Source organism: Toxorhynchites rutilus, chromosome 3, assembly GCF_029784135.1.
Source record: "Toxorhynchites rutilus septentrionalis strain SRP chromosome 3, ASM2978413v1, whole genome shotgun sequence".
NCBI lineage: Eukaryota > Metazoa > Arthropoda > Insecta > Diptera > Culicidae > Toxorhynchites > Toxorhynchites rutilus.
Genome location: NC_073746.1, coordinates 68,943,868 through 68,959,726, shown reverse-complemented (window position 1 = coordinate 68,959,726; position 15,859 = coordinate 68,943,868). Strand labels below are relative to the sequence as shown.

Below are 15,859 nucleotides of genomic sequence, written 5' to 3'. Positions count from 1 at the left end.
TCTAAGAGATACTTCCAATCGTCAGTAACGGATGGAGGTGAGCTATTGAAGTAACAGTTCTGAATTCGTACCACCTACGATATTGTGCAACTTGCTCAATGCTAATGCTAATGCAATCTGAACATCCATACCTCTCACGTTAAAAATCACAACTTCAATTCTCGCTCCCGAATTTCTTCCAAAACTGGAAGACACAGTCACGTGACAGCCAAAATTGTTGAAAGTCATTATAACACAGGTAAAAAATGATAAAAATATAAATATGCCAAGTTTCTAAATAATTAAACAGGTTATTCATTAAAAAAAACATCAGATGTTGAGAAACCGAATTGTATGCCAACTCGCCCTAGGAGTTTGCAGCATCAGCACAGATTGCAGCGAAACATTATGACTGTAAACACATTGGTCTTTTAAGTAACTTTGCATACTTGAAATTTCCATACAATATTTTTTATTTTCTACAGAAATTTCTAATTTGAAAATAAGAGTACCTACCAAATTTTGGTCAAAGGATAAAATGTTGGAAAATCTTCAAATTTTCTTGAAAACAAAACAAAAATATGAAAAAATACATTGACAAATACATTTTAAAAATTTAAATTCGTTTTTCTCAAAAACTTAATATATTTTTTATTTTCTACAGAAATTTCTAATTTGAAAATAATAGTACCTACAAAATTTTGGTCAAAGGATAAAATGTTGAAAAATCTTCAAATTTACTTGAAAACAAACCAAAAATATGAAAAAATACATTGAGAAAAAATATTTTAAAAATTTAAATTCGTTTTTCTCAAAAACTAATTTTTTTTAGATTCTCAAAAAAAAATATGAGTAGTCCCTACAATAACCAGTATGTCAATTAACAACAACATTTTCATGATTTTTTTGTAAAAAAAAATAATAAAAAATTGTAGTTCTTTTCAAAAAATAGTCTGATTTTTTTCGAGATTTCAAAAATGCATAATTGCTTAAATGACCAATGTCTCTACACCCACAACGTTTCATTGCAATCTGAGATGGTGTTACCAATGGCCAGTCGAGTTGGTATGAAATTCATCATATATGAGCCATTTTTTCCCACAATTTCTGTCATCTTTCACAACACTCGAAAATGACGTGCACCCTGAACTTATTTCGTTTCCAAAGAGTCCACCCGAGAATTTTTGTTTCAGCTTTAAAGTGCAATATCGTGTAGGTACGGCGGATAGGACAGCACTTCCGGAAAAACTAAGAAAAATGTCGAGTTGTCAAAGATACATGGTATTTAACGATGTTCTTGGGGTAAACGACGCCGAAAAATTTTGGACGTTTTTCCTGGATCATTGCCCTCAATTCGCTTTCCATTCTGCGCGCATCAAGAGCGTTTGCACAATAACAGTGTCGGTCCCTGTTCCCAAAGATACTTATTGTATAGATAGAAAATAGTCAGCAATTCGACTAGAAAGTAGTCACATTTTGCAAAACATCCGAAAACAAACCGTATATATTTTATTTTATTATTTTGTAACTGTCAGTCCCAGTCAGTCAGCACTTTCCTACCAAAAAGCTCAACGTCGGCCCCTAGGGACCGACGCGGGGCTTAACGTGTTAACTACAGAATATCTTTTTTCTTGGTTTTGGCCACAAGTCAGCTTTTTCCGGCCCCCATCTGAAGTGTAATGGGAAACATTTCCATTGATTCACTGGAGCTTGTGATCGAGTATTTGGCGAAGATTTACCATTTGGTGTTGGCTAATTGCCTTCCAGTTACTAGGGCACAGTCCCTTCTTGAACCGAGGAGTTGGAATAATAAAGATAAACCCATCCCAAGGCTCTATATCAGAGGCTGGGAATATTTAACCACGACGATTGGTCTCCTCAATGTGAAAAGCGCAAAATTGAGCCACCTACGCCACGAGACCCTAGTCGCGGATGACTCTCGTTACAACACTTTAGTGGATATTCAAACGTGCCCAAGTTATAACTTCATGGCCAAGTAAAGCGTTGTTAATCCTTCCCCATTGCGATTCGGAAAAAGCAGCTTCAAAAAACACCTGATACCTCCCTTGGGGATTCCACGGAAGCAGAGTAGAACAATAATAGAAATAGCTCTGAAGAGTGAACCCAAAACCAACTACAGGAAAAAAACTAGCTGACACAAAAACACAGCAGTCTAACCACTCACCTTTCGCTAATCCGAGCATAGTGGAGGCGACCGAACAAGCCAGCAAAAATGTTATTTTAATAATCCCCATGTTTCTCGGCCGCCAGCAGCAGCAGCTCCGTTTGGTGTGTCCACTCATAACCAAGCGCTTCGGTGGGACTGCTCCGAACGCATTCAGCTCCGGTCGTTCTCCTCCAAAGGTCCCTCGCGGATCACACTTCCTCCCGAAAACGGACACACACACACAGTGGCACAGATGCTGCAGACGATTATTGAAGAGTGCCGGAGATTTCACTTCTAGAAGCTTTTCACTTTGCGGACACGAGAGAAAAAAAAATCACTGTGGAATCACTAACAAACAATGGTATTTTTTTCGCTTTCCCCAGTTGCGCCACGGTTCGCCCCGCAGGGGTTATGCTTGAATTTTTGTCCAAAGTGGGTAAAACTTTGCAACATTCTCCCGGCGAATGACTGGTCCTGCTTCACGCCCACCCATATACCCACTCACCCGCGCACTACACTTCACCCGGTCGCGAGAATTTTTTGTGTGTGTTTATTCAACACTCTATGTTTTACAATTTCCTGATGAAGGCTTCACCCGAAAAATCCCACCCAGATTTGTGTCCACTAGTTGATGATTATTTTTTTCGACGGCTTCAGCTGCAGCTGCAGTGGCACCCACTACCGGTTTATTTTAGGTCTGTATTTTTTCTCTCCAAAACAAAAGGGCGGCTGACAGATGCGAGCTGCTCACAGCCCCGGAATGACTAATTCCTCACGCTCTGCCTTTCGGGGTTGGCCCTGGTGATTCGTCCGGATCATCTGGTTAATCGGGATGGTGATGCTCGCATTGCGATCTATGGAAAAACAAGTTAGAAAAAACAGTGAAAAACACGGTGTTATGAAAATTTTGAATATCCATGATGCGTAAGTTTTTCTGTATTAGAATCGAGTTCAATCGAGAGCTTTCCTCGTTATACGGTATTAAAAGTTGGGTGAACATATCTGTGTACATATTTTTTCCAATTTGATATGCTTTTCTCTAAGATGATACCTTCAATGCCCTTCTCAAAACAGCCAACTAATCATTGTTCGCAAACATAAGGTGTACCGGAAAGTTTTGCCCGTTCGGCTTACAAGCTTAAACAAGTTTGCGCATCTACGATTGATGCGCATTCGGTTGCTCTTCTTATCACTTAATGTATAATGAATACACTGATATTACAAATGAACTAAACAGAAAAGATTGATGTTGGTATTGAGTGAGACGCAATAGCCATGGCTACTGATAAGTTTACATTCGCCACATATTTTGTATGAATTCCCAGAAGAAAGAAATGCTACAAAAGCGTTTAGAAGTTTACATAAAGTGATCATATGAAGATCACAAGAAGCCACGCTTTTTTGATTAATCATGATACAGGGCGGACTCGATTATATACAGTTTCCGATTTCTTATCATAGTATATATTCGAGTAAAAAAAACTTTTTTATTGGTTTTTCATACATATATTTTTTCTTTTTATGAATGTAAAAGAAGAAATTAACTTTTGATGAATCAAAAGTTAATTTCTTCTTAAAGTCAGAAAATACATTTCTCACATTAAAAAATCCGAATTCTTTCAGGATACTGTTGTGAAACTTCAAAAAAAACTTAAAAATTTGTGCTTTTTAAGGTGTTATTTTCAATTTTATCCAAACAAACATAGTAAACTTCAATGTTTCTATCAACCAAATCAAAGCTCTCTAATCGCTCCTTTCTTTTTTAAATTTTTCTGCAATGTCATTTTAAACAATTCCTATCTACCAAAATCACGATTTATAATTCCTGTATAAATAATAGTCAAATCACTTTCACTTTAAGGTTGAAATGTTTAATTATCGCTTGAATAAAGTCATACTTCAAATAAAAATAAAAAAAAATATTTGTTTTTCTCGGACTGTACATATATAATCGAATCATATATAACAAGGGTTCTCAAAGTGGTCGACCCCAAGGGGTCGATATTGGTGTCTCAGGGGTCGGCATGAACGAAAATTGATTTTGGGGGTCGACGAGGTCTAAAAATGAACCCCCATTATTTAACACAAGTTCTTGTGTAAACATTCAAGATGCTGTATAAGTTGTGTTACGTGATCCAACAAACACAACAAACTTAACAAATAGATGAGCGCGCATAAGTTCGTATGAGATGAATCATTTACTCATTTACTAATTTAATTCAAGAGATTACATTAGTAGGTTCATCTCATAACATTGGTTTAAAAAAAATTATCAGTAACGAGAAATTTTTTTTTTTCAAAAATTAATTGCCTACTCCAGCATTTGCTTGTATTTTGTACCAACATATTTACAATTAAATTAATATTTATAAATTTTTACATCTATTTATTTTGTTGTATTTTGATGAGAAAATGATGGCGAGTTTACCCGCTTAACCCACGGTTGCCAGACATCCATATTTGTCTGGAATCTGGAATCTTTCAGACTTTAGTAAAGCTGGATATCCAGACCGTCCATTGTCTATCCCAAACTTTCCGCACTTTGCCAGATTTTTTCAGATTAAAAAAAAATTGCAGTCACATTTGACTTTATTGAGATGGTTTTGAAAGCAGGTTTGAGCTAGTTTCATTGAAACAGTTATTCAAAATGGCTTCACTGATTTGATCGAAGGGATTGAGAGGCCAGACTGAGCGGGCTTTCTCAGAGCACCGATAAGCATACTGGTTTCTACATAGTGTGAGGTAAAGACATGAAGTGTCTTGGAGGATTGAAGGATTTCTTGTAGCATGTTACGACTGAGATGGTCAACACAAGGAGGTCGTTGGTCATTTGCGAAGCAATCCGTTCAGTTTGCTTACCGACGAATTGACGAATCTGTCGAAGAAATAATCACTAGCCTTAAGGTAGCCGTACACTGTTTGTCCGGAGGTCAAATAATTGACACTTTTGAACGATAAAGTTTGGTTTGAAGCATTAAATAAGGAAAAAATGGACAGTACCGACAGGTTCGAAGAACATACCAAAAAATATTTTAGGCATCCAATAACGGAATATTTGCTTGTCGTGTTTTGTGGCGAATATATTTGATCAATACACGTTGATCAAATTTTATCTGTCAAAGAGAGTCAAATATTTGGCTTCGGTCAAACTGTGTACGACCACCCTTAGTAGCCAGAACTAGCTATTGGAAGGATGGTATACTGTTTGTGAATGATTGTTTTTATGACCTTATACAGGATGCCGAAACGGATTTTAGAACGTTGGATGACGAAATGGTTTAATTGTTCAAGAGGGACAAAATCGCATACCAAATTTATTTGATTGGCTACGGGGCTGATAAAGCAAAAACCATGTCCTCAGCAGGCAATTCACTTGGAGCTTTGCTTAAAAGAGATCTACCATCGTTTTTCATCATGATGTGTATTAGTTATAGTTCTGCCTTATGTTCCTCGTATGCGTGTAAGCATATTCCAGATGAAATTGAGCAAACCAATAGCTGTGTTAGCAGCAATCCCTTGCGGACTAGCAAGTGTGATGAGATTCAGGAAATTCTTGAATGAATCTCCTTGGATTTGCTGCATCCATATTTTTCCTTGGAAGCTGAGGATTTTTTACACAACATATCCAGAAATCAGAGAGGAATTATTTATTTTTGTTTTTGAGTTATTATTTTTCAAAGTTCAGAGATGGTTCCAGAAATACATTTTTTCTCCTTTCTCCCTCCTTTTTTTCATAACATTCGAACTGCTGAACCGATTTAGATGATCGATATGTAAAATTAAAGCTCATGGGCTCGTATTCTTCCAAAAAATATTACACCTGCGAAAAAAAAATTATTTTGTTTTCGTAATTATTGATTGTAGTTTACAAGAATTAAAGACCAAGGACGCTATATTTAATTTTTTTTATACTTGAAACCTGCGTTTTTTACATAAAATATCCAAAAATCAGAGATTAGCTGTTTTTGTTTTTGAGTTATGATTTTTCAAAGCTTACATGTTTTCAGTCTTCTTGTAATATTTCTGTAATCTATGATCTATGCGACTAGAATCTTGTTTTTTTTTCGAAAATATGGCTCTTAATAGCTTTGATTTGACATATCAATCATCTAAATCGTTCCAATGATAAAAAAGTTAAAATAATTTTTAAAAAAAGTTTTTTTTTTGAAAAAAAAAAAGGGGAAAAATATTTTTCGGACCATTGATTAAATTTGAAAAATCTTAAATTCAAAACGAAAAAAAACCTCTTTTATTTTTTATATGTTATGTAGATAAAATCCTGTGCTCCCGTGACCGAGTGGTTAGCGTCAAACCTAACATGCCGGGGGTTCGGGTTCGATTCCCGTTCTGGTCGGGGAAATTTTTTCTTCAAAGAAATTTCCTCTGACTTGCACTGTGGTCACGCGTATTCTAGAGCTTGCCACTCAGAATGCATTCAAGGCGTGTTATTTGGCATAGAAATCTCAACTAAGTACTAATGAAAATGACGCAAGTAATACTACGTTGAGACGGCGGAGTTCCTCTAGGAACGTTAGTGCCATATAAGAAGAAGAAGAAGATAAAATCCTCAGCTTTCAAGGAAAAATGTAAAAAATACAGCGCCCTTGGTCCCGACGTCATGCACACTAGAAAAAAAACAAATACAATCTACAATCACAAAAACAAAATCCATTTTTCGCAAGTATGAATTTTTTTCAAAGCAGACTAGGCTGTAATTTGATATATTGATCATCTAAATCGGTTCAGCAGTTCAAAAGTTATGGAAAAAGTAATTTTTGGGAAAAAAAGGAAAAAAATATATTTGGAACAACCCAAAAATGGTCACCCTAATAAAAAATGAAAAAATATGGGTCTAGTGTTTTGTGATAAAGAACAAACTTAACACTTTTCACTGAAATCTGAGAACCACTATATCGGTTTGGGCTGGAATGGCCGCATGTTTAATTGCTTCAGGACAATTCAAAGGAACTCGAACATTTAACATACTCGAAAAAGGATTATACTTTAAGTTCCTCAAATCTATAAATCTGATGGAACATGTCCCATTCTTAAGGGTACAGCTTAAAAAATATGTTGCACATAAGGTTTTTCATAAATAAATATAAGCAACACTCATAGAACTGCCACTCGAAAACGCTTGCAAGGCCGGTGAAAATTTGTTTAGAAACACTTAAGGGGATATTCTAGTGCAGAGACACGAATTTCGCAACCAGTGTACAATGTTGAGAAGTACCAGAAAGATAAGTCTAAAGTGGTAAAAATGATTGGAGAAGACTATGTGCAGTAGGTTATGAGCTGTGTTAAATGAAAACTTAGCGATAGACGAATTTCATGTCAACTCGTCTTAGGAGTTGGCAGCACCATCTCAGATAGTAGTGAAACGTTGTGGGTGTTGAGACATGGGTCATTTAAGCAACTTTGCATACTTGAAATATTCAAAAAAGAATTAGACTACTTTTTGGAAAAAGCTAAATTTTTTTTCTTAATTTTTTACAAAAATTTATAACTTAAAAACTATGGCACCTATAACATTCTTATCAAAGGATGGAATATAGGAAATTGTTAAAATTTTTATAAATTTTTCAACATTTTCGTACTTTTTCATATTTTCTTTGAAAAAAACTTTTTCATATTTCCTTTGAAAAAAATACAACTTATCCAAATTTTGTTTAAAGTCAAGATAGCGATATAATGTACTGGACAAAGTTTTAGATCTTGTTAAAATATAAACTTTTGTCGAAGACATCAACTTTCTATCTTTTATTGTTTTTGTAATATAAATCATTTTTGTATGAAGACTGCTGAAAAAAATAATGTTTTGCTCGTAACATTTTTGCGTGTAAATGTTTTTGACATGTTTCTAAATAGAGAAATTTTAGCAGAGCATTTAAAATGCGATAAATTATACATGAAAAAGGAACGAATTGAACATTAATAGTATTTTTTCAAAGAAAAACATGAAAAAGTTGTTGTTCGAAAAACTTTTTCCATGTAAATGTGTCCATCGTCCGATGTATGGAAAACTCGTTGGATATTTTAAGGGATATTTATATCTTTTTTTTTCAGAATTTTAAAAGCTTATGATTTCGAGAAAAATGAGTTTTAATTTTCAAAAAAAATTTTTTTTTCCAATCTAATTTTTTTCCAAAGAATTCTTTGGTAATTTTTAAAGAAAACCAAAATAATTTCCTACATTCCATTCTTTGAATAAAATTCTGTAGGTCTGATAGATTTTTTTGCAGGTTACTTTTTAAATTTTGAGTTTCAGGAAATTATTCAGGTTTTCATAAAAAATTATCAAAGAATTTTTTGGAAAAAACTTCTTTGTAAAAAAAAATTGAAAATTAAAATTTATTTTTCTCGAAACAATATGCTTCTAAAATTCAAAAAAAAAGAAGATATAAATAGCCCTTAAAATTTCCAACAAGTTTTCCATACATCGGACGATGGGCACATTTACATGGAAAAAGTTTTTCGAACAACAAATTTTTCATGTTTTTCTTTGAAAAAATGCTATCAATGTTCTATTCGTTACATTTTTATGTATAAACTATCGCAATTTGCATGATATACTAACTTTTTTTCTATTTAGAAACATGTCAAGAACGTTTAGAAGCATGTCAAGAACGTTACAAGAGTGTTACGAGCAAAACATAATTTTTTTTCGGGAGACTTCATACAAAAATGATTTATATTCCAAAAACTATAACAGATAGAATGTTGATGTCTTCGACAAAAGTTTATATTTTGATAAGAACTAAAACTTTGTCCAATACAATATGTCGCTATCTTGACATTAAACAAAATTTGGATAAGTTGTATTTTTTTCAAAGAAAACATGAAAAAGTTGTTGTTCGAAAACCTTTTTCCCTGTAGAAGTGCCCATCTTCCGATGTATGGACGACTTGTTGGAAATTTTAAGGGCTAAATATATATATATATATATATATATATAATATATATATATATATATATATATATATATATTTGGGAATTTAAAAAAAATGTTTTTGAGAAAAATGAATTTTAATTTTTAAAATGACTTTTTTGTCAACGAAATTTTTTTTTCCGAAAAACTTATGGTATTTTTTTGTGAAAATTTCAATAATTTCCTACATTTCATCCTTTGACATGCATTTTGTAGGTATCATAGTTTTTATGTTATAAATTTTTGTAAAAAATTATGAAAAAAAAATTGTCTTTTTCCAAAAAGTAGTCTAATTATTTTTCGATTATTTCAAGTATGCTAAGTTGCCTAAATGACCCATGTCTTTACACCCACAACGTTTCACTGCTATCTGAAATGGTGCTGTCAACGGCCAGTCGAGTTGGCATAAAATTCGTCGATATCACCTACTTTATGAGAAATGATGCAATTTGAATTCTTGAATTAAAATTAGAAAGAAAACATAAGTACATTTGAGAACAAAATAAATGATTATTACAGAAAGAACGTGTATTTATAATTTTCGGAGCATATTTTTCCCTTCTGCGACTTAATTTTAGTCATTTACACTGGATTCTTATTTTACGCGATTGATGCGTCCGCACAAAAAAAAATGTCATGTAATTTTGAACAAATCGTGTTGAAAAAAGATCGCTCCATCATCATCGCGCATCCCATCAAAGCTACACTCGCAGGATTTCTCCTCCCAACGAGGCAACCATTAGGCAGTATCAAATGGCGTAATTTCAAGAAAATCGCGTGGAAAAAAGTGTAACAATCAGGTAAAAAAAAGTCGCATAAAAAAGAATCCAATGTTATTTGTGGTGACCATACTACCCCATTCTGCGGAAAATCGGGACTCTACTGTCTAACAGTAAAAAGAATGTTATAGTCATCATTCTTCTTTGGCAAATGAGTTGAAACATAAAACAGAATGTTTATGAAGCATACAACTTTGAGTAAAAATAAAATACAGAAAAATAGTGTTGATTGCCGTGATTTGGGTTTATTCGATTAATTATTGTTGTCATTAATCTTTAAATAAGATTTCCCCGTCTCGGAGGGAGTGTAACCGTTAAGTTCAATTTTCGATCACGTTTTGCACCAATGGTGGCCGTATGTCAGTGATAACGTGGCGATTATTGTTTTCTGAGTTATCAATCGTCTGCAACAGATAACCAGAAATTTCGCGGAAAGCTTTCGTGGTGTTCCAACGATTATATATCGCACCATCCTTGAGGCTAACCTTTGAGGCTAAATATTATTATTTAGTTCACAAGTTTATTGTTTCCAGTTTGAATAGTTCGGGCTCTCTATCAACTTATCACATCTTGGAAGCTCAGCCAGATACGTCCCTAGTGGGAGACTCTCTTAAACGTTAGTCGTATACCTATACATAGAGATGGCAATTCTTCAACTTTTCCAAAGTCGGATTATAGCAAATCACTTTTTATTTAATCCCTTCGCTAGACACTTGAACTCGGTGTAGGGTAAAACAAGAACGAAAGCTGGTCGATTGAGTGGGATGGGAGTGGAGTGGGAGTGGAGGGAGAGTTCGTAATTAACACAATGCGCCCTCCACTTCTATGAAGACCAACTTTGCTGATAGTGAGCGTTAAAAAACCCTTTGTCGATGATGCGGTTGAAATGGATTTAAAACTGTCCCCCTCATTGTTAGTGGAAAGTAGAAGTTAGTGAAAGCGTTTCGAAAATAAAACTTCGTTCGGTTCCCCGTATTTACTGGCAAAGCGATTTCAAGGTATTTGGAATGAGTCTGCAGGGCAGTAATTCCATCTAAAAAGCCAAAACCATGGTTTCAATTAAAATTTGTCTGGCTGTACAATATCGCTTTTTTAACGGATTCCAAAGAAGTGCTGGTAAAATTGTGCCCGTTGTTCACATCTTCACTGGAAGCTGACACAACGCCCGTAGTCTTATTACAGCTTATGAAAAACAAGTTTTTCCAGAAGGAGAGAGATCCCACGGTATAGTAGATAAAAAAAGAGAATATTGCCATAAACGATTCCATTCGCTGAAAGTGCATGTGGAGCCCAGCAGGCTGAGTCCACCATTTTTCAACTTAGGGAAACACTCCGACGTAACATAATTATTCTGGAATTTAGCCGTGGCAACAGCTGGTTTTGTCCGGAGTGATACATGGCAGAAGCAGGATGGCAGGAGGGAGGGGAAACGCTCAAACGAGCTAAAAAGTAAAGAAAAGTACTTTGGCAGCAGGTGCCACTGAAACCGTGTCGCACTGTGAAAAGGCGAAAGCACACATTATTTTCTCCCGTCTCATTCGACCTTCAAATGCAGTGTGTCTGTAATTCTCAGTACTTTTCTAGCGATTTCAGACTATCAAGAATTCCGCATCAACTCTTCTGGGGCAGATTAATTTGGTCGAATGTAAAGGGGTCCTCCAAAAGTATTGCTGTTGAAAAAATATCAGATATAATATCATAAAATATCAAAATATTATATATAATAAATATCATCATTCTGAAAATTTTTGAGTCTTGAATAAAATTGATTATCATAATGTACGATGTCATCTTAAGAAAAACACCAATTTCTCTTTTATGGCAATTGTAGTTCGTTCCCATTGTAGGGTCAAAGAGAACCGAGGAAACGTCCCGAAGAATATGCGAAAGCGCATTGTTCCATAATGGGTTTAAGCTGCTTCTTCCTGACCTATAAATTCCATTGATAGTTATTTATAAGAAAATTATCTTTTGCTTAGGGTTGGTCTATCAGTGAAAACGGGTAGAAACTGCCATTCCAAGAGTGTAATTCAATGGAAAAAGGTTTCACCGTGAATCCTTATTACATCAATCGCTATACGGTATGTAACCCAACAATATAGTCAAACTTGGCAAGAAATCAATAAATGGAACCACGTTGAAATCTTATTCAATACCATATTTATCCTAAACAACACATTCTCTCCAATATTGTTTAAATAAACGAAATAATGGAAATATTTGTACCCAATCTACACCATCGAGTAGTCCGACTTAAATTTCTTCCCACAGTTCAACTCAGAATTCTCCACACCTTCAGCAAATGACATTGAACTCCACCCCGGCAAACAATCTCCGAATGAGGCAATAACAACAAGAACAGGTAATAATTTTTACCTTCACTTGATGACTTTGGGATGTCCCAAAGTGCCACGGATTCGATTGTGGAACGCCCTTTTCTGCCAAGGTGTAAAGATTGTCATCCTCTGCGTCCGGACATCACCCCTGATAGGACATAAAACAATAAAGTGTAGAACCGGAAGGATGAGACGCAGGATAAAATCGGGTGCCAGCCAGGCCGGTTACTTGTAAACCTCTTTCGGTGGTTTTGTCTTAGCTTCGCTTTTACGACCTTCTCCGCTGCTTTGGTGGAAGCGAGACACTGTTTTATCACCTTTTGCCAGCCCACCCGACCTGTCGACTCGGGCTGACAGCGAGTTGTTTAATTATCGGTGTTGAAATTGCGGATGTGGCTTCGGGGGGACGACGATAAGCTGATGGAAGTTGTGACCGTCGGTTGAAACAATATCGAATTTGGGCAGCGACTTGTGCGAGAATGTATTCAACTGAACACAGTTGATTCCGGTAATGCTACGATGTTTCAAAGCATTATCGCGAAAAGTTAGAAAAGGAACGTTTGGGGGAATTTACCATTACCATTACATTCGTAATTCCATCCCTTTCAGCGGTGCAATCGGCGAGGTGAAAAACCCGTGCAAAAATGGCTCGTTTACTACTAATTTGATTTCATGCTCTTTCTTCCATTATCTGTCCGGAAAACTAATGTGATCAACCGGAAAGTTAAACTCCCTCCAATTCCCCCAGAGGTTAGGAATACAAAATTACGCCATCGTTCCATTGTTTGGGCCATATTCAGAAAGCAGACGGACGAACAAAAAAAATAAACAAGGAGCAAGAAACCTCCTCCACTCTTAGTAATCATCGAATCATCGCTTCTGCAATCAACCGTTCAACGTTTCTTCAACTTTGTTTTGGCCAGGGTAACACCGAAACAGGCTCAATTCCCTAACGATCCGTGTCCGCCTTTCCGCCAAAACGAATCACTTCTTCTTATCAGTGGACCCTGGGGAAGAGTGGCGGCGGCGGCGACCAAAAAGCGCACGAATATAGCAAAACACCATCAGCTTTATGCCATCACATATCACCACAGCCTCTCCACCGTTCCGCCGTGGTGATGCCATTGCTTGTAAAAGTTCGTTAAACGCTTATCATATTTGTGTTTATCGTTTAGAAACGCGTCCCCCCGGTTTAGGCAAGCGAACGATACGCAACCACCGGATGCGAGACGGTGGCCAACTGATAGAGAGGACCTCTTCACATCCTAGAACAGGCAGTGGAAGCAAACCTTCCTCCCGCTGGGGAAGGGAGAAAAAACGGAAAACACCACGAAAAAAAAACGAGCCTCGAAATGCGTGAACATTTTCTCAGCCGCAAAAAAAAAAATAACAGGAACAAGGGAACGAAAAAGAATGGAAACGGCAAAATTTTCACACTCTTGGGAATTCTTTTCAATAGCCCCGAGTGCTGAGCGATGTGTACCGAAATTAAGATACACAAACTGTTTATCAGAGAATGATGTTAAGAGGATTTTTCCGCCGACAGCTTTTCTCGTCAGCGCGTAGTCGTGAGGACGAGGAGAAGGGCGCCGGCTGCTAGCTGGGATTGGATGGTTAAATGATTGTTATAAGGTTGTATATGGTAATGTCAGTATTTGGGAGGAAGAGATGCGGTTTTACTCGCAATCAAGCGACAAAATCATTATGAAGTTGATTTAAGATGGATTCAGGCGACCTATTTTCGGTTTTCGTGTCCTTGACTGGTGAAATGGAAATTGAATCTAGTTTTTTCTGTGAATCGCGTTTTGTTGTATGGGAAGAGGGCAAACATACTTTTACACTTGGCTTAGCGTTTGGTTAGAGCAAAAATTTTCATAATCCCACTCACATTTGGATTTGCTTTAAATATTTTGCCGAAAATTGGTTTCTACTACCAAATCAATAGAGTGTGTTTGCTACATACAAAAAGATTTCGACGAATTATTATTTATTTTTTTTCATATAAGATATGTGACACATTACTCATAAAGTGCTTTTCATAGAATACAATAATACCTTCATCTGATTCATAGAAAGCGATAATGCGTCACAAAATCGCAAAACAATCTCGTTTACAAGTTGCTTCAAATGTCAGTACTTCTGTGTTTTTTTCTACAATGGAATCTCTCATCTTTGGTGAACCAATTGAAATACCAAAAGATTGTGTTAAAACCATATTCTAGTATTTTAACGTAGGACTACATCTTACATTAAGGGTGCCAAATCAGAAAACAGGTCACGTTTTTATGAGATAAAGTTAATGTTAATAACTATTTTTGTTGCGAAGGCATTTTAACGATTTTCATACCAATCGTATCGGAAATTTTCTATGATTTGTTCGATACATTACATTACATACATTACAATCCCACTGTCTGTATATTGTTGATATTGATGAAAATTGGAAGCATTCCCATTTCCCCATATATTTGTTCTGTCGATTTGTGTGCTTTCCCGAACAGAGCTGTCAATAACGGGTAACTTATGCAGCCGCTAGAATAGAAACACCGAAGGGGGGTAGTGAAATGCGAATATTTGCGAAGTATACTCCACCCTTACATGGTAAGTAAGCTGTCGCTAGCGTATTAGTATTGCATCTTCTCTGAGGAAAATTCTCAGAATCTTTCTGTGCCCAAAGGTATATTATTATGTTTCCCCTCGAGCTGTGAACGCTAGCGAATATTTCACTTGAAGTGCATGTAGCATTGCAATTAACACAACCATCCCGAGCAATGGCAAAGCGGGCGAAAAAAAGATGCAATAAGCTCCTAGTTTTGTTGACAGTTTTGACCGAATTTTCATAAACGGTCATTTTCGCGATGTTTCGTTTTTATCGCTGCAACTGTGTGCATCTGTTAGGCGCGTATTTGATGCTTGTTGAATGGCGATGCACGGAAGATGTCTCTCGTTAAATACTCAGTGCAATGCGTGCATTGATTTAAAGAAACAAATTGCGACATATTACTTATTAGTGTATTGTTCTCCCAAAGGCAAGAAAGAATCGTTGCTTCTCGAAATGATTCTACAAAACCACGCAAGTCTTTAAACCATTTCAGAGTTCCCGGAACTTTTTACTAAAGAGTGGTTTATGAAATTTCGGCGTATTCGCAAATAATATCCGAAATGATAAACCAACAAATTAAAAAAAAAATACATTGCATAGTCCTATGTCCTAAGCGGTGGTTTCTCGGATACAACCCCTCGAATTTTATTTTTTATTGAAAATGGAAGGGAGAGAGCAATCCATTAACTGCAAAATACTATGCTAATTGATGGTTCGAAAATCGAAATTGTTCCACAAAATTATCTGAACAAAAACCGATTTAACACTCAATAAAATTGCAGCACGATAACGGGTTACATATGTTTCAACATAAGAAATAAGAAGAGCTTTGCTAGAGGATAGAAAAACGACAAAAAATAAAAAATAAAAAAAGGTTTTCAAAAGAATTCACATCCCAAAGTGACTGTTTGTTCCTTCAATCATGCTCTAAGCAGGATGAAACATCTATTCTATGATATTTTCTTGGAATATATTCCCGGATTTGATTGGATTGGAGTGGAAAATACGTGTCCATTTTAGACTTCTAGCACGATAGTTTTAGAACCATTCAATCTATGCAGATGAACG

General features: G+C 35.9%; 1 protein-coding gene across 3 annotated transcripts in view; it reads right to left on the bottom strand.

Annotated features, from left to right (window-relative positions):
- The window catches only part of LOC129780331 (lachesin), a 497,636-nt gene that overhangs the window by 456,244 nt on the left and 25,533 nt on the right, over positions 1–15,859 (bottom strand). For 2 of the 3 annotated variants that reach the window (XM_055788472.1, XM_055788470.1), the window contains exon 2: positions 2,165–3,000. In XM_055788472.1, the coding sequence (XP_055644447.1) occupies positions 2,165–2,282 (118 nt within the window). In that variant the 5' untranslated portion in view covers positions 2,283–3,000. Of the gene's footprint in view, positions 1–2,164; positions 3,001–3,197; positions 3,325–15,859 lie in introns of those variants that run through there. The other variant, XM_055788471.1, reaches the window with a different exon arrangement.